This window comes from Hetaerina americana, unplaced genomic scaffold (assembly GCF_022747635.1).
Source record: "Hetaerina americana unplaced genomic scaffold, ioHetAmer1.1.p SCAF_16, whole genome shotgun sequence".
NCBI lineage: Eukaryota > Metazoa > Arthropoda > Insecta > Odonata > Calopterygidae > Hetaerina > Hetaerina americana.
This window is the reverse complement of record NW_027286719.1, coordinates 3,172,376-3,197,025: the sequence shown is the minus strand read 5'-3', so window position 1 is coordinate 3,197,025 and position 24,650 is coordinate 3,172,376. Positions and strand designations below refer to the sequence as shown.

The window sequence follows — 24,650 nt, the reverse complement described above, 5'->3', positions numbered from 1 at the left end:
AAAATCAGGTTCAAGAGGGTATAAATTGAAGGCCGTATGAGGAATTGGGAATATGGAATTGGAATTTAGAGGCATTAACCCGGACGAAAAGGAGCACCTGGAGGAAGCAGAAAAATTTACAAGGGAAAACAGGAAGGCGGCTGCAGATAGAACAAATGGCAGAAAGATGTATCGAAATACGCCAAAGGAAATGAAGAAGCAGCTATAATGAAAGCGCAAGAAAACCATTCAATATTCAATTCCATTATATCTATGGCTCTTGAGACGCTGCCTCTCCTAAAACTTTAAGTGCTGCTAAAGCTTCGTTCCCACTGGGTATGATGTATTCAGCAGGAAATAAGAACCCATATCTTCCCGTATCACCCAGCTCAATCGTGTAGGTATACTTAATTCCTGCGGAACCCTTCGCCCAATCATCAGAGCCACCTGCAAGGAAATAAGAGGTGCAATTTGAAATGACAAGAGGCATTTTAAAGCATAATTTTTTGACATTTTCAACTAAGGCGCATGCTTTGATCAAGTTAGTTGTAAAAAATACTGTATTGGAAATAAACAACTCTATAATAACGAAAATAAACTTACCTGATGCTGGGTACAGAGTTGTAGCTGATGAACCGACGGTGTATTTTGCCCCTCTGATCGATTTAATTGCCTCAGCCATATTTTTCCCAACCCTGTTTAAGTCATGGTAGTCAGGTGGCACTTTGCGATCATACCCCCAAGGGTATAAAATATATTGGCCGTAACTATGAAAGGAGAGAAATGCCTGAAATATACAAAAATAATGAAGTGTATAGACTATATTAATATTTTATTCTGAATCCGCCTTTATGATTGGCACTCACTTGCTTTAACGAATATTGAATTGCTAATCATTTGCGTCAAAGTTTGCGATTATGTGTAAAATTTGACTTAGCAATAAAAATGATTGTTAGGGTTTGTTAAAAATTGGCTTATCTGCAAGACCATTCAACGATTCCCGAAACCAGTTTCATGGCCATTACCACTGCTACTCGAGAGGAAACAAAATGTTATTTGCATAAATATAAAACAGCTTGTAAAATAATAAACTAAAATCGATGTTTTTTTCATTTAATCTTACAAAATCCGTAGGAATTCAAGTTAGAGAATTAAATTGTTAAATAGAGAGAAACGCTTGGAAAATTTAATAATGTAAAGCCCAAATTTTTCTCAAGGAATTTAAGAAAAGGGTATATTACAGTTTATAAAAATAATCAATATAGCAGCTAAATAAATTTTTAAAATTTATGGTCTACTTAATGAATTAATATTATAAATTGAAAGGTAGTTTACCGGTTAAGGTAGGTTTTGGATGGACAAAACTACCAAATAAATATTTTTTGATCCCCAACAAAACACAATTCAGCAACCTACTCTACATCAAGTCCATCTTCATCTCCGAGTACTTCCTTCCATCCTTCATCCCGTCCAACATCCCTATCCTTTTCCTGCTCTTTCCTCCTTTACCTAACATTCTCCCCTCTATTACAGTCTTCAGCATCCCATCCCACTGCCAATCAATATGCCCTTCATTCTTTTTTCCTGCCACCTTAGGATTTCTCCCAACGAACTCCTCTCCTCGCTCACCATACCTAGTACTTCCTCATTTGTTTTCCTTCCGGTCTATTCCACCTTCTCAATACTTATCCACAGCCTCATTTCAAAAGACTCCAATATACTTCTATCATGCTGCTTCAATGACCACGTTTCCGCGCCGTACACAACTACGCCCCATATCAAAATGTTTAACAAATCTTTTCTTAACATCCTTACTCAAAGTCCCTGTCATCAACTCCCTCCTCCTTGTTAAAGTCTCTTTGCCTAGCGCAATTCTTCTCTTAATGTCCCTACTACTTTGACCATGCTGGTGCAAAACACTTCCCAGATACGTGAACTGCTCTACCTGTTCCATTTTTTGCCCTCCTATTTTAATTTACCTTTAAATTATTAATATTTTTAAATTACCTTTGTCTTTCTGGAAAATCGCATCACCTTTGTTTTATTAATATTGATATTTGCCCAGTATCTATCGCACTTAATTTCCAAATCATTGAGCAATACTTGCAACACATTGGCTGACTGACAAACTAGAGCTTGGCCATCAGCATACCCAACTGATTTTATGAATTCCCTTCTGACTTTCAATCCTACTTCCAGTTCTTCCCATACCTCCTTAGTCTTTTTCTGCCCAAGTACATTAAACAGCTAGGTGTCAATGGACAACCCTGCCTTAAACCTCTTCCTAAAAATGACCATCAAGACTTCCCTTCCCCAACTCACACCTGAGCAGTCTGAGACATGTAATGTTTACAGATTAGCCTCCTGTCTCTCCAATCTATCCCTATTTTCTGCAAAGTACTCATTAGTTTTTCCAATTCACTCAATTAATTGCCTTTTAAAAATCTACGATACAGAGAAATACGTCCTGATTGTATTTTATATTCCTCTCGAGCAGTGGTCTCATTACTGCAATGGCATTGCGTGTAATTCCCCTTCCTAAACCCAAACTTATTATTCCATGAGTAATCATTTGCCCAACTCTCTATCCTATTGTTGATGATCCTGAAAACAACTTAAGCTGCGTGGGAAATCAAACTTAATTTGCCGTAGTCCCCACATGATGTAGCCTTTAGCTTTTTCGGAATAGGTACTAACACTGATCTCATGAACTCCTCCGGCCATATTCCTTCCTCAAAGATACTACGAAGCAGTCCATATATCCTCTTATTCCCACAGTTTCCTAAACATTTCCGTAGTTCCGCAGGAATGTTGCCTACTTCCACGCCCTTCTTTGGTTTCATCTTCCTTAGTGCCCTTCCTATCTCATTGTCGAGTATGCCTGGATCTAAGCAGTCTTCCTCTACATCATGTTCCTTTTCTGTCCAACCTTGTTGGCCTGATTTCTTTACCATACTGCTCTTCTATATATTCATACCATAGATCATGGATTTTTCCTCGTAAACTTTTATCTTACCCGAATCATCTTTAACTGTTAGCACAGATCTTCCCTCTTCCCGATACTGAGTTAGCCTTTCTGTATAGTACCCGGGAAGCTGTGCGAATGGATCGCACTGTTCCTAAACCTGTGCCTAACCGGAATATAATTTAAATGATATCTTTCTGAGTCACCTGGCATTTTTCATGTGGATCTATGAGTTTTGTGGTGTCTAAACCAAGTGTTGGTGATGCCTAACCCATGTCTCCAGCAGAAATAAATTACTGTCTCCACGCGGTCATTCCTTGTACCTAAACCGTAGTCTCCCACTTCATCATCCATCTCTCCCTTCGCCTATCGTCGTATTCCAATCCCCCATCACTATCAAATGTTTCCCTGCAAGAACACATGCGATTATATCCTCTAACTGATCGTATATCCTATAGACCTCTTCTTCTTTCTGGTTGATCGGCGGCATGTGTGTCTAGACAGTGACCGGGTTCGTCGGTTCTGCTTTTATCTCCACTAGTAATATTCCATCCTTTGGTTGTTCTATATATACTATGCTTCTGCCTACCTCTTCATTAACTATTATGGCAACCCTTCGTTGGTTCTCGTCCCCGCCGCTGTATATTATTATTTACTATCACACCATTAATCCCCACTATCCTTCCATCTCACCTCGCAATAACCTAAAACATCTACATTTAATTCATCTTTCCATATCTTGCTTTATGTTCTTTAATTTTCATACCCTCAACATTGTTCTAGCATTCCAAGTTCCTATTCTCACTAATTTCGTCTTCTCATTCTGCGTCTTCTGTCCTACTGCTGTCGTTTTCCCTTTGCAAAGGTTTCGTGAGACGACGACTGCGGAAAATTTGCTTCTCCCGCTGCCGTGCACAACACACGGCCGATTGAGCAGAGTCTCGTAGTTGCCAGGACTTACACTTTGCCCGTAATTATATTCTTGGGAATAATAGGCAGCGGGATATGGTGGTTTCCCATTGCCTTCCTCGAAAGTGTTATGCTTCCATCTCACCTCACATTGACCTAAAATATCTATTGTTCCTTATTCCATCTCTCGCTTTATATCCTGTAATTTTTCTTTATTCAAAATTGCCCTAACACTTCAGCTTCCTATTCCAACTCATTAGATATTCCGCTGTGTCTTCTGTGGCGCTGCTGGCGGTATTGCTTTGCGAGGACTCCGTGAAATGAACGTGGGAGCCTAGTAGGGCATTCCGCAGGGCCAATAAGACTTAGTCCTGTATTTTCCAGGACTCATTTTCTCTGTAGTGTCCATCGTTTTAATCTTGGGAATAATCACTGAGCCGGTTTCCCGTTGGCTTCGTCAATGGTGTTTTTATTGTGACACCATCACCCAATGGCTGGGGTCAAACTCCTTTGCAGCTGCCACACTGAGGAACAGACGCTGCGTGGACTACCTTTCGTCAGGCTCCTAACCTTCGACCTATCTGGCATGGGTGACCCTACCAGGAGCAAGTATCATTACTCCTGCAAACGCAGCTCCGGGGGTTATCCGAATGCACAAGCCCTACTACCACGTCAAGGTTGTAATGCATGGGAGGGACTTAATTATAAACAAAAATTATGATGGATAGCTACCTTCACACTCTGTCCTTTAGACTTCACGAAATTTGAAATCGCCGCCGTCTCAGGCTCTGAGAATGCATTCCTGCCGGCATAGTTTTCGCGGCAAGGGTCACGACTCGCGTCAGCACCTCCCCATCGGTAGCCAAAATTGCGGTTAAGATCCGTCCCGGCGTAGGGACCATGATGGGCGTCACGGCGGTTTTTCCGCCATAATCGGTTATGGGTGTGGGTATACTCATACCCGTCTGGATTAGCCATTGGTAAGAAATACCAATCCAATGATCCAAGAGTCGATTCTTTGCCGTTGAAGTGCATATCATGATTTTCAACGAGCTCTTTCAAGGCAAACAACACCGATGCCGGCGATATCCATTCCCTGGCATGAATACCTGGATATTGGAAAAGATTATTTATGGTTCATTATATCGAAATGAATTAACATGATGGCATAGTCTCATTACATTATTTGGGCAACAGGATCATTTTGATCCTATTACCCAAATTTCTTTTTAAATGCACATTAGCGGATGACTCCGTTAAAAGTTACTGTTGCGGCATCTCCCGCAGTTTCTTTGGAATTTGTACTTTTTAAATGTTATCCCAATTGCACGCTTATTGTTTAAAATACAGTATTAATAAAAAATAATGCTAGAATCATCAATAGAAGGATGGATAATATAGAAAAACAATTATTCAGGGTAGGGCTGTCCAAGATGTCCAATAATTCATACGGGATACTTTCATTTACTAAAATAACCAAACAAGTGGACTTAGTCTCTTAACCAAGTCTTTAGTCTCTTTCCCGTGTAACAAGTGGAAAGAGACTAAGAAACTGATTTTAACGATTATTTAACATATCAGGTGGAAATATTTGGGAAAATGTGAAAGTAGTAAATGATAACTGCCATAATGCGAAGCAAACAGGGTCGCACCCAAAAGTGGTACGACTGATTTTCTCTGGCGCGAACGGAGCGGTGGAGGGGGGTCTGCATGGTAGGGTAAGGTGGAGGGGGCTCTTAGCAACAGACCAACACCAACCTCAGTCGCCTGCGGGCTGTCGTTGAGTGAGGACACCGTTTTTAGTGAAGCAAGTTTTTTGTTCGCGTCGAAAAACAAAATGAATCTGAATTTAGAGCAACGTTATTCCGTGAAGTTTTGTGCGAAACTCGGGAAGACGGCAACTGAGACCCTCGATATGATCAAGCATGCTTATGGGGACACTGCCTTAAGCCGTTCCACAGTATGACACCGAGTGGCACAAGTTGTTTAAAGAGGGTAGGGAGCTCGTTGAAGACGACCATCGCTCCGGACGGCCGTCGACGGCAAGAACCGACACGAATGTGGACAGTGAGGACACTGCTGAACACAGACCGACGCTCAACGTGCAGGTGCTCACCCTCCTCCGAGGAGGCCTGAAAAGAGTTCGACCGGCCATCGCAAACTGCTGGGTGCTTCATCATGACAACGCGCCGTGCCATGGCGCGCTCGTCGTCAGACAGCTCCTGGCCAAATGCGGCGTTGCCACGTTGCCGCACCCGCCCTTTTCTCCCAATCTGGTACCACCGGACTTCTTCCTCTTCCCCCTGATGAAAAGACAGCTCAAGGGACGACGTTTTGACTCGATAAAGGCCGTTCAAGAGGCTTCGACGAGGGTCATCAAAGGCATCCCCAAAGAAAATTTCCAGCGGGCGTACGGGGAATGGGAGCAACGTTATACTAAGTGTGTAGCATATAAAGGAGCATACTTTGAAGATTATTAAGTCGATGTAAGTACATCGTCAATAAAATTCTTGTAAAAAAATCAGTCCTACCATTTTTGGGTGCGACCCTGTATAATTGTAAGAGTTCAAACATAACACCTAAAAATGAGAAAGGTATACATTTACTACAGAAAATAAAACAGAGCTTACAGCCAAATGTATATATATATATATATATATATATATATATATATATATATATATATATATATATATATATATATATATATATATATACATAAATACATATATAACTCAGAGGCCTTCCTCAGGTCAGACTCTTACCTGAAGTAGGCTTCTGAGAAGGCCGAAATTTCATTCAGTCTAAAATGTGGGTGACCTTGCGCGATATGTATTTCATTTTTTGTTCTTTTATTCCGTTCCAATGCTCTCGTTAGTGCTTCTTCATTATATATATATGTGTGTGTATATAAATATGTATATATATATGTGTGTGTATATATATGTATATATGTATATATATATATATATATATATATATATATATATATATATATATATATATATATACTATATATATATATATATATATATATATACTATATATATATATATATATACTATATATATATATTTCGATTCCCGCCTATATGGCTTTTCTTCCATCTGGGGCTTGGGTGTATGAAATATTCGAATTGTTATATCGATGTTCAAAGTCTGAAGGAAAGGTCGAAGACCTGTTTTCGGACTAACGCAAGGTAAATAAATATATTATATACATGTATAAAAAATATGTGTACACATATTACATTAAATGTATACATGTTAATATTTATATTATATATATATATATATATATATATATATATATATATATATATATATATATATATACATTTGGATGTAAGCTCTGTTTTATTTTCTGTAGTAAATGTATACCTTTCTCATTTTTAGGTGTTATGTTTGAACTCTTACAATTATACAGGGTCGCACCCAAAAATGGTAGGACTGATTTTTTTACAAGAATTTTATTGACGATGTACTTACATCGACTTAATAATCTTCAAAGTACGGCGACGCACAAATATATAAAAACAAAGATATAGATTTTTAAACCATAGAGAGACAAAGAAAGGACACCCACAATATGTTGTTTGACATTTCGAAGGCTCGGCTGTCGTCTTCAGAATAATTCTGTTTCTGATCATGTTTTCACTAATATCGCATGTATTTCATGGCCCACTTTTCTTTCCATAAGCCAATTAGCTGGAAATTATTTCACGCTTTTTAGCAGAATTCTTCCAATTTGGGGTACTTTGACTGCGTTAATAACTTTATTAGACCCTCTCTTACAGAATAATTATCATTCTATGTCACGATTTACTGATTGACCACCTTAGAGCACGAAAAACAGTTCTTAGCGAAAGCATTGCATACATATTGAAAAATTGTTCGAGGCTTATTTTGATTTCAGTTTTGGGAACATATTCATTTACGTAATCGTATTTAGTGCATACTCAAATCAAAGAAATATAATTTTTTTATAATTACTGTGAATACTCTGGAAGTTGAAATTAACTACACGTATTGCGACAGAGGTTCAATGGAAAGGTAGTTAATGAATTCTTTCTACTTCCACTTGCCTACAAGGTGAATTATATGTATTTGCTTATATTACCGTGAATTTGGATATTTATTTGGTATCGGAACCGTGAAATTTGATGCATTTTCTGAACCAAAGCTCCCTCAAACATATTGTTATTTGGTAAATGAAGTTGTAACTTTGTATTAGACCATACGCAATGGCCGTGCAAGAAATTACTTTTTTAACGAGCGATTTGCGGGACTTCTTCCTCCTATTTACGCAAAAGAAAATTATGTCACCGAAATCGTATGACAGCCGATGCATTGAAACAACAAAAAGGAATGTGACGGTAATAACTGAAAGCAGGAAATAATTATGAAATGCAAACGTCAGTAAAATCTTGCAACGCACAATGCTACTTTTAATTACGTATCTACCACCACGTATGTATAATCCACGCCTAGGCATATTTACAGTAGGTGTAATAACTTTATTCCTAAAATTTATTTGAGTTATTTCTGACCTTTGGACTGCCATAAGGAGTAATATCACTTGCCACTATGTGAGTATGATAAATAATTTAGCATGGTCTTAGTCTACTGCTTGTGCTATACATATGTCTAGAATATCCACGAACATGTGGAAAATTTCTATCACAGAGTAAAAGCATTCACATTTTCGCATCAGAAACGCCTTATACAACGCGAAGGAATCGATGACTCAGAGCATGCTTAATATAATCCACCCTCGGAAGTCACATCAGCATCGTGGACATCCTAGTTTACCCCAATCTATCTTCCATGGCATGGTATTGAAAGAAAGTTCGTTAACAGTACGCGAAGACAATTGGAGACGGAGCCACATCAGGTTATATTTCCCCACTCCGATGTCATTCTCTGATTTTGTGAGAAGCATATAAATAGATTTTTTAGTTCTATGTCTAATCCAAGGTTTTATTTGGTTCCTTTTTAAGTGGAACATGATGGAGTAAGCAATGTAATTGGGTATCGAAAAATATGGATGCTGGCCGAAAAACGTCAGTTTTGTCAGCCGAACTAATATTATCCCCCTGGGGAAAAAATGGAGTAGTAAATTTAATATGGCATCATTAGAGTAAAGTAGAGAGTTATTTGGTCTTAAAATACTATTTAATTATTTGTATCGTGATCATAAATAAGAATGCTGTAGGCTTTGGTCATTCCGACTCAGTTTTAAACCAAACTTATTTATGTGAAAGTTAAATATTTGTACTCCATAAAGAGTTGATCGCGCTCCCAAATAATATGGCTCTCATAATACACGAATGATTCTGGCCGTTGTAGTAAGAGTACGTTTCGCCTATACGCGGAAGGGGCAAGAGGAACAGGAAAAGGGGTAGGCTTGGATAGGTATATGCGCATCAGGCGTCATGCGCTGACGTCGGTTCTGGCGAATGATGCCCACTGAGGGTGTGCATTTCATAGGCACATTACCAGATGTAAACAAGCTCACCTACTTTGTCGTGGGACAGGTACTCTCCCCTTTCTTTAATCTGTCCCATCTTCCTCATGCTAATAAGCATTGACTTCTCCATTATTTGAAAGGGACTAGGTTCAACTACACAGTAGATGGACCTAGTCCTAGGGTGTCAGGCTAAATACATCGCGAACTAAATACAATACACTTGGCTCATGGCTAGGCGCCCAAGGTAGCTAAAATCTCTCCACAGGCATTTGATGTGAGTTAGAGGATCAGTTTCTTAGTTCAGGAACTGACACCATATGGGTGACAAGATATGAATTTTACGGGCCTACTTTCACACACTCAGATTCGCCACATTCAATTGATATTTTTGTTTCAACACCCCGCATGTGTATTGAGTAATAATATACATACCTCCGTCAATCCATATTGCTTTCTTCCCTGTGCTACCTGCAGGTGAAATTTTAAGGACTTTAAGTGGTCGACCCTCGACAGAGCTTCCAATTGTCATCACACTGCAGAGTCTTGGATACGTTTGAGCTAGGAAATCCATGTATCCATGCATGTCAGACACGCGGTGGTAGCTGTGCCAGGTCATTCGGTGACCTAAAACAGAGTAAACACATTTTGATTCATGAGAATATTTCTGCACAAGGAAAAAATATTTAAGGCAATACATTTTTAGACCAAAATAGCAATAGAAAGATAATTAATGGAACTCTTTCAGGTCTCAAATCTTGTTTCTCTGATATTTCATTCTATGAGATACTTATGACCATGCTTACGGAAATAAATAAAAATTGCAGTATCCAGCTAAAGATTGCCTACAATTTATCATTAAAATTTGTTGTTTTTTTATATATCTTTAAAAAAATTTCTCGAAATCGCAATATAATGCAAACGTCTTATTTATCTTCACAAAAAAGGAAACAATATTTACAATAGTCTAAATCTTTATAATATTATATGTATATATAATATATATATATATAATATATATATATATATATATATATATATATATATATTTTTTATTAACATAAAAAATGCATATTTATATATCCAACGCAAATTGGGAAAAAACATTCATGCCTTTTGTACAGATGATGCCATAGATTGGGTGCATACAATACGTAAAAGCTTCCAACCAACATTTACTTGTGGAAATGTGACCGCATAAAAATAAAAGTTTTTGCAGTTCCTGCACAAGGAAAAAATATTTAAGGCAATGCATTTTTAAACCAAAATAGCAATAGAAAGATAATTAATGGAACTCTTTCAGGTCTCAAATCTTGTTTCTCTGATATTTCATTCTATGAGATACTTAACACCATGCTCACGGAAATAAATAAAAATTATAATATCCAGCTAAATATTGAAATCGCAATATAATGAAAACGACTTGTTTATCTTGACAAAAAAAGGAAACAAAATATATAATGGTCTTGGTCTTTATAACCAATTACGAGGGTCATCCGGAAAGTAGTACCCGTTCGTGCCGCATGAAGTGCTGACGACGCGAGTAGCCGCTGGACGAGGTCAGATAGCTTCAGTGGGTTGTCTGCCTTCTCTGAGCCAAGTTGAGTGACGCTAGCATTGCCTGTGTTGTTTCTGTGATTGTTTACAATGTTTAAAAAAATTGAGAACGCCGCCAGTTGTGAAGTGAGGGCAGTGATTAAATTCCTCAATGCAAGAAACGTTCGCCCATGTGATATTCATCGCCAATTAAAGAGGTGTATGGAGACAATGTAATGGACGAGTCGTCTGTTCGGCGGTGGTGTCGCAACTTCAACATGGGGAGGGGGAACACACACGACGATGAGCGTTCGGAGAGACCGTCTGTCATTACAGACCAACTGGTGAGCTCAGTTGACGAATTCGTGAGGAACGATCGGCGCGTCACAATTGATGACATCTGTGAGCATTTTCCCAATGTTTCTCGAACAATTGTTCATGAAATTGTTAAACACCATCTGCATTATGCAAAAATTTGTGCAAGATGGGTCCCTCGCGTATCTCAATGAGCTGGCGGCGAAAGACTATGCAGCAGGAATACAGAAACTTGTCACACGTTATGACAAATGCCTTAATTTGCTTGGAGATTATGTTGAGAAGTAGTTTAAAGTATCCTCTTTCAAATAAAATTTTTTATGTTTGTTAATATTTACTTTTGTGTCTTTATTTCACGAACGGGTACTACTTTCCGGATGACCCTCGTATATATATATTTTATTAACGTAAGAAATATATATTGATATTGGAAAAAATATTCATGTTTTTTGCACAGATGATGCCATAGATTAGTTGCATACAATACGTAAAAGCTTCCTACCAACATTGACTTCTAGAAATGCGACCGCATTAAAATAAATTTTTTTCAGTTACTACAATTTTAAAAATATTTACGTATTAAATAATTACTTCAATTTTTAAATGTCTTTACAAATTAAACACGCTTTTTAATAAAAACCTTCCGGTTATATTACACGCATTAAAATGTTCTCCCTAATGAGCCAATTGGTTGGCCACCTGTCAATTAATAGAAGTACAACTATGCAAATCTCGTTACAAAATGGTTACTTCGACTTGCTTGATTTATTTGAGCTACTCGAAGAATTGATGGGTGATTATCTTCCCAAGCATCAATTGGTGAAATATTAAGAGTCCCTTAACCTTGTTGGACCAATTTTATGGAGGTATGTCGTATCACCCTCAAAATCAAAGATGTAATATTTTATGGTAACACATATCATAGATCAAAACGTGAACTAATATCTATTGATAGTATTGAGCTCCCCCTCCCCGGACTACAACCTTGACGTGGTGGAAGGGCTTGTGCGTTCCGATGACCCCTAGAGCTGTGCTGGCGGGAGTAATAAAAATTGCTCCTGGTAGGGTCACCCATGCCAGATAGGTCGAAGGTTAGGAGCCAGACGAAAGGTAGTCCACGCAGCGTCTGTTCCTCAGTGAGGCGGCTGCAATGGCGTCTGACCCCGGTGGGGCGGCCAGTAAGTGATGGTGTCACGTTAAAAAACACTATTGAGGAAGGCAACGGGAAACCACCTCAATTATAATTCCCAAGATTTACATGATGGACAAAACTGAGATTTTGAGTCCTGGCAACAACGGGGCTCGGCCCAATCGGCCGTGTGTCGTGCCCGGCAGCGGGGGAGGTAAGGCTTCCGCGGTCGTCATCCCACGAAGCGCTTGCAAGGGAAAACCAGCAGCAGCAGGACAGAAGACGCAGGGGAAGAAGACCAACTTGGTTAGAATAGGAACGTGGAATGTTAGGACAATGATGAGGACAGGGAAATTGGGAAATGTTAAGCGTGAGATGGAAAGGGGAAATATAGATATTTTAGGTCTATGCGAGGTGAGATGGAAGGATAGCGGGGATTACTGGAGTGATAAGTATAGAATTATATACAGCGGCGGGGACGAGAACCAACGAGGGGTTGCCATAGTATTAAATGAAGAGGTAGGAAGAAGAGTAATCAACATAGAGCAGGTAACGGATAGATTATTACTAATAGAAATAAAAGCCGAACCGACGAACTTGGTTATTATTCAGGTATACATGCCGCCGAGCAACCATAAGGAAGAAGAGGTCGATAGGATATACGATCAGTTAGAGGACATAATCGCATGTGTTCCTGCTGAGAAACATTTGATAGTGATGGGGGATTGGAATGCGACGGTAGGCGAAGGAAGAGATGGTGATGAGGTCGGGGACTACGGTTTAGGCACGAGGAATGACCGTGGAGAGAAAGCAGTTGAGTTCTGCAGGAGAAAGGGGTTAGTCATCACCAACACTTGGTTTAGACACCACAAAAGACGCATGTATACATGGAAAATGCCAGGTGACTCAGGAAGGTATCAGCTAAATTATATCATGGTTAGACAAAGGTTTAGGAACAGTGTGATAAATTCGCACAGATTCCCGGGAGCGGATGCGGACTCTGACCACAATTTAGTTATGAAATGTATCGTCCGTTTCAAAAAGATAAGGCAGGGGAGGCGAGTTAGAAAATGGAATATAGAAGCATTAAATGGTTTGAAAAGAAAGGAGTACCAACAGGCTGTAGAGGAAATCATGGAGGATGGTAAAGAGCCTAGTACTATCGAAGAAAAAATGGGAAAGTATCAAGAAAGGGTTATCGAAAGCCGCAAAAGGCACTATTGGAACCGCTAACGCTAGAAGGACTAGGAAACCATGGATCACTGATGAGATGATCACAAAGATGGATGAGATGACAAAATGGAAGAATGTACACACAGAGTTAGGCAAAATGAAGTACAAAGAGTTAAACGATAAATTGAGGCGGGCAACAAATAAAGGAAAAGAAGCTTGGCGAAAGACACAGTGCGAGGATATGGAAAGTCGGCAGAGGAAGGGTGAAATTGGTGCGCTGTATAGCAAAGTTAAATCTTTATCAGGAAGTAAGAAAGGGAGATCTATGCTAACAGTTAGAGATAAGGCGGGCATTATAATATTTGACGCAGGAAATATCCAAGAGAGATGGAAGAACTGTATAGTAAAGAACTTAGACCAACAAAGTTAGACATAAAAAGGAACATGACGTAGAGGAAGATAGCTTAGGTCCAGACATACTCGACGATGAGATAGAAAGGTCATTAATGGAGATGAAATTAAATAAGGCCGTGGGGGATGGATAACATCCCCGCGGAACTATTGAAATGTTTAGGAAAATGCGGGAGTAAGAGGCTATATGGGACGATTCGTAGTATCTATGACGAAGGAATCTGGCCGGAAGACTTTGTGAGATCAGTTTTAGTTCCTATTCCGAAAAAGGAAAAGGCTACATCATGTGAGGACTACAGGACATAAGTTTGATATCCCACGCAGCTAAAGTTGTTCTCAGGATCATAAACAAAAGGATAGAGCATAGGGCAAATGTTTACTTAGTGGATGATCAGTTTGAGTTAAGGAAGGGGAAAGGTTCACATGATGCCATTGCAGTAATGAGATTATTAATCGAGAGGAATATAGAACACAACCAGGAGGTATTAGCCTGTTTCGTAGATTTCGAAAAAGCTTTTGATAGAGTGAACTGGGAAAAACTAATGAGTATTTGGAGAAAATAGGAATAGATTGGAGAGAAAGGAGGCTAATCCGCAACCTGTACATGTCTCAGACTGCTCAGGTGAGGGTGGGGAACGGGGAGTCAGGATGGGCAGTGTTAGGAAGAGGTGTAAGGCAGGGTTGCCGATTATCACCGTTTCTGTTCAACCTGTATGCAGAGGAAATGATTAAAGAGGCATGGGAAGAATTGGAGATAGGAATAAAGGTGGGCGGGGAATTCGTAAAATCAGTTAGGTTTGCTGATGACCAAGCTTTAGTTTGTCAGTCAGCCAAGGGGCTGCAAGCATTGCTTAGTGAATTGGAAATTCAGTGCGAAATGTATGGGATGAAAATCAATATTCATAAAACAAAGGTTATAAGATTTTCTAGAAAGAAAAAGGCTAAGCTTAACATTAAAATAGGAGGGCAAAAACTAGAGTAGGTAGAACAGTTTACGTATCTCGGTAGTGTTTTGGACCTACACGGTCAAAGTAGTAAGGACGTAAAGAGAAGAATTGCGCTAGGAAAAGAGGCTTTTACAAGGGGGAGGGAGTTGATGACGGGGACGTTGAGTAAGGATGTTAAGAAAAGACTCGTTAAAACTTTGATATGGAGCGTAGCTATGTACGGCGCGGAAACGTGGTAATTGAAGCAGGAGGATAGACGTAGACTGGAGGCTTTTGAAATGTGGGTATGGAGAAGAATGGAGAAGGTGAAATGGACTGAGAAGAAAACAAACGAAGAAGTACTTGGTATGGTGGGCGAAGAGAGGGGTTTGTTGGGAGCAATCCAATGGAGACAGGAAAAGTGGCTGAAGGGGATATTGACCGGCAGCGGGATGTTGAATACTGTAATTGAGGGGAGAATGTTAGGCAAACGAGGAAAGGGAAGGAACAGGATAGGGATGTTGGACGGGACGAAGGGAGGAAGAAAATACTCAGAGCTGAAGCGGGACCTGAATTAGAGTAGGATGTTGTGTTTTGCTATGGGCCACAAATTGTTAATTTAATTAGTAATTACGTCCATCCAAAAACCTACCTTAACCGGTAGATTACCTAATAATAATAGTATTGAGCTCTTGTGAAGTCAGGCGATCTGTTGTTTAATTCCTCTCCAAATGATCCAAATGCTCCCAGTGATTGGCAATGGTCGCATTTGAATTTGATAAGAGCGTTTCTTCATGTAAAACAGTGAAAAATAATGCATTCAACGCCTTAAGAATTTGATTTAAAGCGAATTATATTACCTAAATAAATTAAGTCATCCCTCCGCTTTGTATACGTACCAATAATAATAATGTCTTTTTCACATAAATCTAGCTTTTCTAGTTTCCATTGTGATATTTTTTAATATGGTGGGATGTATATCAACTTCTGATGTCTTCTATGCATCCAGATGTATATTTTTCTTGGTTTCCTTTACGTCGAGGATCGAAGTAACAAATTCAAAATTAAACCACCCCGAAGAGAGATGCTGAATGGCTTGATGATGCCCGGATATCGGGGAAAAGTGTCAAGAATCGGCACAGGAATTCGGACAGAATAGCTGCTTTTCAGGTCTTCAATGAAAAATCGCCCGTCAAAGTACTATGCTTTTTAGAGGAGAATTATTGTCAAGATAAATCGTTCGTGAGGAGAAGTAGACCTTGACAATGATGATAATAATGCTGTAGAACATCACAGAGAGCTACCGGTTTGCCTTGCTCCCGGAGCATTTATTTGAACAGGATCCCTTCCGTTATACCAGCGACTTTGCTTCTTTTATGGTATAACCATTATGATACGAGTATAGCCTCCGTATTTGAGCCTCATCCACTTGTGAAATAGGCTGAATTCAAATTCGGACAGCTCTCACGTATCGTTTTAATCTTTTTCAATACAGAAATAGTTCTGATTACAGGTCATCTGCCAAACTCTCCTCGTTCAGTTCCTACCAATATTTTGGTGGTTTAAGTGATTGTCTTGGTGGCAATTTAAGCCAAAGTTAAAGAAAAACAATTCTCTCTTAGAATTATTAATTAATCAATGAATAAGTCCAAAAAAATTCAAAACTCCTGTCTACTGAATATTTATATGTTAGTATCGTTGTTTACGAGCTAACAGTCGCATTAATTAAAGATCCTTAGTTTAGGGAACGTGCTAGCCCAGTGAATAGAGTGCTGAGCTACTGAGCAGAGGCCCAGGATCCGACTTCCCCTGAGAACCTTCAGCTGCACCTAGGCTGTGTGCTGTTGTGTGTACCAGAACTTCCTGATAAACCATTGGCGGATCAGGGAAAGGAACTGCCCCCCCCCTCTATTGTTACAGTTATTTCATCTCATAAATCCACGAGAACAAGAAGAAATATATAATTTGTATACTTAATTTATTCTAATACATAGTACGTATTTATTCTAATGAATAATACTTCACGTAAACGTAGAGTAAGTCGTATTATATACACGTACCCATAAACATATGATAGGATAGGTAGATCACTCGAATCTAAGAAATTCGCCGCCTGAATCACAGTTAAATTTATCAAGTGCATGAATTATCTCTTCAGGCACATCACCGAATTCACTCTTTGAAGTTTTGAAGTTAACCCTTCCTAATCTTCTAGCACTAGCGTTGAAATATTGCCGAAAGCTTTTTCAAATCCATTGTTTACACAAGTTACTCAGACACCCTGCCAACTTTCCAGGATCCACCAGCTAATTTTTTCATTAGGTAGTCTTTTAACCCTTCCCGATTCTGTGTAGTCTTTCATTCCAGACATCGTCCGCTTTTTCCAAATAGAACGTAAATTTGATTTAAAAGATTTATTAATGGATAAATCCTGGCAGCCTCGCGATTTCTTTTTTTTTCGCGAAATGGATGATTTCTAGCTTAAACATCGCTGCATACGATTTTTTCTCCATGGGCAATTTTCTTGAGAAAATCTTAAATTACAAAAGCTTAACTCAATTCAGGTTTGAAAAAATCATAGAACTTGAAGGGTGTCTAGAACAGCTAGGCGCCGTTGCTAACAAAGCGGAGTAAAGCAAACGAAACAAGAAAATTCTATTTCTTTCATTCCCTTATTTTTTTATACTTGATTTGCTGAAAGTTACTATACCGCATACAGAATATACTCGTATAAAGTATATACCCGTACAAAGCTATATAAAGGGCACACAGACCTATGCTTCGTTTCGACGTACGATTCATAGCGAAAAAACAATAAGGCAGCATATTTTATTGGCTTGTAAATATTGTTTATTTTTTTATCCTTCTGTTGTTTGGAATTAATTTCTATCGCCTGGTTCTAATCTTCTGTATACTTACGATAGATATAGCCACAAGTAATTATGATTTCATGTTTTCATTGGTTGTTACCATCTTCGTACATAGACGTATTTTTACACTATATATATATATATATATATATATATATATATATATATATATATATATATATATATATATATATATGTACATCCGGAGATATTCTGTGGAATATCAATGGACAAGAATTAAACAATCTGTTCTATCAACTGTAAAGGACATAATAGTTAAAGCGAAAGTAAAATGGAATGCAGATTGGTTTGATTATAAGTGTAAACTTGCAATGGAGGAAAAGAATAAGAATAGGTACAATATGTTACAAAGGGAGACTAGATTAACAAGAGAGAAGTATAGGCAGAGCAGGAAAGAAGCTGATAAATTACTGAAATGAAAGAAAAAGGAGTACTTAAAAAATCAGATGAAGGCTGTAGAAGAGCTCAATAACGCTAAAGAAAGCAAAATATTCTATCAAGCAGTAACATACATGACTAAAGGTTATCAACCAAAAGTGCACTCTTGTAAAAATAAAAAGGGTCCAGTCATTGGGGAGGAAAATGAGATACAGGAAAGATGGGCTGAATATTTTAAAGACCTGTCTAAAAAGGAATTAACTCCAGGGGTAGAAGAGCATGAATAAAGTCCCACAGAAATTGAGGAAGGGCTCATTCCAACAATACAAGAGGTAATTGAAAGTAACGGAAAACAAAGGAATGATGCAGCACCAGGGGAAGATGGAATAACAGCTGAATTGATTGACAATGGAGGTCAACATTTAAATAGAGCATTACATCAGCTAATTGTAGTATTTGGAAGTTGGAAGAGTTCCCAGAAGACTGGAAGACAGGATTGATTTGTCCAATATTTAAGAAAGGTGACAAACAGGATTGCAAAAACTATAGGGTCATTACATTGTTGAATGTAGCATATAACATTTTCACCAGTCTTCTTCTAAAACGCATAAGCACCTATGCTGAAGACATACTGGAAGAATATCAGTGGGGCTTTAGAGCTGGTAGAAGTACCATGGACCAGATATTCTCAGTAAGACAAACAATGGAGAAATCTATAAATATAATGTAGACTTGTACATACTCTTCATTGACTTCAAACAAGCTTTTGGCAGCATGAACAGGAAAGAGAGGCTACGTATGTTAAGAGGTTATGATATTCAAGAGAAACTGATTAGACTGGTTCTATTGACATTGCTTGAATCACAATGTAAAGCCTTTATTGGGGGTAGAGCAAGTTGAGAATTAAATATGTCCTCAAGGGTAAGAGAAGAAGATGCTTTCTCAGCCACGTTATTCAACCTGGCCCTACATAATGTAATGAAAGAATTGAATTTAAGAGGGACCATTGTGCAGAAATCCCAGCAAGGATTTGCATATGCAGACGAAATAGCACTAATTGCATGAAATGTGAATGACCTAAAAGAAATGTTTAACATTTTAGAAAACACTGATAAAGAACTAGGGCTGATGTTCATGAAGAGAAGACCAAATACTTGAAAATGTTAGCTTCGCTGAACAAGCAGGACCTACAAAACATAATAACTGGAAATTATGAGGGTGTCAAGGAATTTACCGATCTAGGAGTAAGACTTATGAATGAAAATACGATTTCCACAGATATCAACCAAAGGGCAATGGAAGTTAACAAGGCATATTTTGCAAATGTAATACTCCTCAAAACAAGGTTACTATCAAGGAATAAAAACTGAAGATCTATAGATTGCTTACTACACCCGTTGTTGTAACTTATGGAGCTGAGACATGGACATTAAAGAGTCAGAACAAAGACACCATTAAAATATTTGAAAGAAAATCATAAGGAGAAATTATGGCCCAATTGGATAAGGAGAGGGATGGAGAATTAAAATGGACATGGAGATAAATTAACATCTAGAAGGGAAGGACATAATTAGATTTGCCAAGTCACTGCCACTGGCATTGTTGGGCCATGTAGAAAGGATGGAAAATGACAGAATGCCCAAACTGATATATAATAGCAAGATGGAAGGGGTCAGAAGAAGAGGTAGACAAAGGAAGAGATAGATACAGGATGTGGAAGATGATTTGAAGGCATTAAGAGTCACAAGATGAAAGGAAAAAGCAAGAATAATGGATGATATGGAGGCATATCATAGAGGCAGTCAAGGTCCACACCAGGTTGTAGAGCTGTAGATGATGATGATATATGTGTGTATATATTATTATTATTATTAGGTAATCTGCCGGTTAAGGTAGGTTTTTGGATGGACACAGCTCCTAAATAAATATTTTGTGACTCCTAACAAAACACAAAATCCATCATCCTACTTTATATCAGGTCCCTCTTCATCTCTGAGTACTTTCTTCCTCCCTTCATCCCGCCCAACATCCCTATCCGTTCCTTCCCTTGCCTCATTTGCTTAACATTCACCCCTCAATTACAGTCTTCAAAATCCCACTGCCGGTCAATACCCCCTTCATCCACTTTTCCTGCCTCCATTGGATTTCTCCCAACAAACCCCTCTCTTCACCCACCATTCCAAGTACTTCCTCATTTGTTTTCTTCTCTGCCCATTTCACCTTCTCCATTCTTCTCCACACCCACATTTCAAAAGCTTCCAGTCTACATCTATCCTCCTGCTTCAATGACCACGTTTCCGCACCATACAGAACTAGGCTCCATATCAAAGTTTTAACGAGTCTTTTCTCAATATCCTCACTCAACGTCCCTCTCAACCATTCCCTCCTCCTTGTGAAAGCCTCTTTGCCTAGCGCAATTCTTCTCCTTACGTCCCTACTACTTTGATCGTGTTGGTCGAAAACACTTCTGAGATACGTAAACTGTTCTACCTGCTCTAGTTTTTGCCCTCCTATTATAATGTTCACCATAGCCTTTTTCTTTCTAGAAAATCGCATAGCCTTTGTTTTATTAATATTGATTCTCATCCCATACCTGTCGCGCTGAATTTCCAATTCACTCAGCAATGCTTGTAACCCCTTGGCCGACTGACAAAGTAAAGCTTGGTCATCAGCAAACCTAACTGATTTTAAGAATTCCCTGGCCACTTTCATTCCTATCTCTAGTTCTTCCCAGCGTGTGTATATATATATATATAAATATATATATGTATGTATGTATATATGTATATATATAAAATTATATATACACCATATATATATATATATATATATATATATATATATATATATATATATATATAAATATATATATATATATATATATATACATATATATATATATATATATATATATATATATATATATATATAAATATATATATATATATATATACATATATATATATATATATATATATATATATATATATATAAATATATATATATATATGTGTGGGTCGCGGTAGTCCAGGGAGTAGAGCGTTGGACTGCTGACCGGAGGGGCCCAGGTTCGATTTCCAGGCAAGGCACTCTGGGCACCTGCAGCTCAACCCAAGCTAAGTGATTTTTTGGGTGCCAGATCTTCCTGGGAAATCATAACCGGCACAGAGAAAAGAACTGGTCCGCATACCCAGATGTGTGAATTTCACACGATGTCGGGCTTAGTACTGGGTGAACTCTACCATCACCTACTCAACTGACCTTCGGGTTGATTACTGTGTTTATGGTTTATATATACTATATATATATATATATATATATATATATATATATATATATATATATATATATATATATATATATATATATATATATATATATACACACACACACACACACATATTCATGACACATACATGTTCAAGATAACTATGAAGCCCTGGGCCCAAAGTATCTATACAAATTTATGACAACTACAAATACAGTAGCTGGGGCATAAGGGGGAGAGTCATGCTAGGCACAGAGGCCTTCACATGGAGGAGGGAGTTGATAACAAGGACATTGAGTGAGGGTGTTATAAAAGGACTCGTTAAAACTTTTATACAGGTCATAATAATGTATGACATAGAAACACAGTCACTGAAACAGGATGATAGAAGTAGATTGGAGTGTTTTGAAATGTGGGTGTGGAGAGGTGAAATGGACTAAAAGGAAAATTATAGGGAGGCAGAAAAAGATGGATGAAGGGCGAATTGATCAGCAGTGGTATGTTGAAGACTGATAGAATGGAGAATGTTAGGCAAACAAAGTAAGGGCAGGAATAGGATAGGGATGATGGATGGGATGAAGGAAGGAAGTATACAGGGATGAAGAGGACTTTTGTTGAGTAGGTATTTGGCTTGTGTTTTGTTAGGAGAAACAAAATATTTATTTGGCAGTTGTGTCCATTTTAAGTCAACCTTATTCATTAGATCACTTATTAACATTAAATGTGACTGTGCCAGGAATATAGTGCGTATCATAGGGTAAAAATCATAATGACTGGAAATCTTTGTCAGCGCTATTAAGAGTAATTACTTTTCATTACCCTAGTAATAATAATAAATTATTTGTCCTCGGACCAGATACTAAAAAAGATAAATTTCATTGCAACGATTTCAGAGTGTAAAAATCATTCGCCTTGACTGGGATTCGAACCCAGATCCCTCAATATCAGGTCGAGTGCTTTAGCCACTTAAGCTACCAAAATTTTGAGGATTTTAAAGGAACAAGTTGTTGTGACAAAATACCATACATACAATGTCACAGGCATTCGCAGTCGTGTGCGATGCGCCAGTTACTGTTGTGGCATCTCCCGCAGTTTCTTTGGAATTTGATAAATTTCATATTTAGTAAAGAATGCATCAAATGAGAATGGATAACATTAGAAACAAAAAAGTTATTCATTGGTGCTATTGAACATTCTTTTCAGCAAAACGAAATATAATGGAAGTCTATAGATCTCATTGAGGGTTCAAATTTAGCTGTCTAGCTTTCAAAGTTTAGTAAAAAGTTATGGATAGTGTATATATATTTTTGTAAATGTTCACCAACCCAGATCTCCTTAATGGAGTCACTTCAATCCTGTGAAGATTCCCATTTGGTTTGAGTATATGTATCTGTTATCGGACACTGGTGAGGAAGTAACATTCCCAAAAGTCACTGTAGAAGATTATTTGGGTTGAAAGGTTGTGACCGTTCATTGCTGTGAAATATCTTTTCCCATGAACCATCACAACAAATTTAGTTTTATTTGCAGATTGAGTGGTACTAGCTTATTACAACTTTAGCAGGTTTTCTTTGATTTTTTATCGAAGAATCCCAAATATTTCCAATAATTTGGATGAAACCTAAAGAATGCAAAGTTTAAAGAAGAAAACATGGGCTATTAAATTCTCATGAGAAAAAATTATTTAATGGAATGGCCTTTTCAAAAACTATGTTGAAACTCTAATTTGAAATTGATTGTATGAATTCAATGATGAAAAAATACAGCAATCCAAAAAAAACTGCCATAAAAAACAGTTCAAATGAAATAATATCAATAGATTTTCTGTATAAATAGAGACCTAATATGATAAAGGAAGCAAGTTGATATAATAGCTAATTTAATGGCTTCCCATCCTAAGTGCTCAGTTTTGAATCCTAGACATTATTTTTCATTGGCATTTTAATCACAGTTTGGGATTGTATATCAAAGCTCTCCAATGAGTGTACAGCATTTTTTGGCTACTCAAAAAAGGAAGTAGAAATGAATAGGTAATTCAATGGAAATGAAAGTATATTTTTGGACTGAAGTCATCAATGTAGCAAAGTAGAGAACCAAAATAGAATTTAACTTAAGGTGATATTTCAATTCGATTGTTTGTTTGAATAAGTTGCGTTTCCAAAGTGTACAGTTTTTTCAGTATTTTCTTTTTATTATGTTGTCTTGAAGGCCTTGCCTAAGTAGTAAAGATATAAGTGGATTACTGTTAGTCCTTAGGTGGACAACGCTTCATGCAAAGAGCTTTTTATAGAATAAATAAGGTATTGATCTCTTGTATAACTATTTTTAGCTATATTTGACTACTTTTAGCACTTTACACTACATTATTCAGAATTTCTTTATTGCCAAAATTGCAGCATTCAGAAAGAATATATGCACATGCTGGATATTTTAATACTGTAAAGTCTTGCTGATGTGGACCCATTTCCAGGTAGATGCTAAAGATACAGAACCAGTGGCTGCATTTGCTTGCTAAGCATTATAAAATTATTTAAGAAACCTGAGCTCTAGAGGCTCATAAACTAACAAATTTGACAAAAATCTCCAACGACCATTATAAATTAGCACCACTCATACAAAAGAGAAATTATAAATTGCTGTGGTCGTTTGTGGGAGAAGGAATTCCACAACAGTGACCAACCACAACCTGTCAATGAGAATTGCCTTCCTATGAAGGTTTGCATGAATGTTACCTCCTCATCAGAAACCAAATACTGACACACACACTCAATCCAAAATGGGATCCTTCACAGAGTTGAAGAGACCACACTAAGGATGCCTGGGTTATGGCCACATATACACTCTCTGTGACCACTTACCAGATTTAATTCCATGCCAGGGATAAATACTGAGTAGACACACTCACAAACACTGACTCACACATTCAAAGAGGGCCTAAATACTGGGAGAATATTACTCAAATTGAGTAAAATGAAGGAAAAGCAACAAAAAGGGAAATATGAGGGTGTGCATCAGATGTTAATGCTTATGCCAAAAGTGGACACTCCGCATTAAAACTGAAGGAAAAAGACACTTGCAATAGAAGGTTATTGCCAAATCAGGACATATACAAGCATTCAATATGTACCAGATGTATGCTAAGATGAAGAAGGGGAGGAAATTAAAAGAACCAATGATGTTAAAAAAGAGAGGGTTTGATGTGGGGGAAGGAAAAAAGGGAAAGAGTAAGGCAGTGGGAGAGGGAAAAGCTATTTCATAAAACTAGTTATGTTATATAACATCATACATATTATGTAATCCAAGT

General features: G+C 37.9%; 1 protein-coding gene across 1 annotated transcript in view; it reads right to left on the bottom strand.

Moving 5' to 3' along the window:
* Positions 1-250: 250 nt before the first annotated feature.
* Positions 251-24,650, bottom strand: part of LOC139687059 (carboxypeptidase B-like) — a 34,909-nt gene continuing 10,509 nt past the window's right edge. Inside the window, exons 2-5 of the mRNA XM_071584163.1 lie at positions 9,755-9,946; positions 4,586-4,962; positions 583-766; positions 251-426 (exon numbers count right to left, since the gene is read on the bottom strand). Of these exons, the coding sequence (XP_071440264.1) occupies positions 251-426; positions 583-766; positions 4,586-4,962; positions 9,755-9,946 (929 nt within the window). The remainder of the gene's footprint in view (positions 427-582; positions 767-4,585; positions 4,963-9,754; positions 9,947-24,650) is intronic.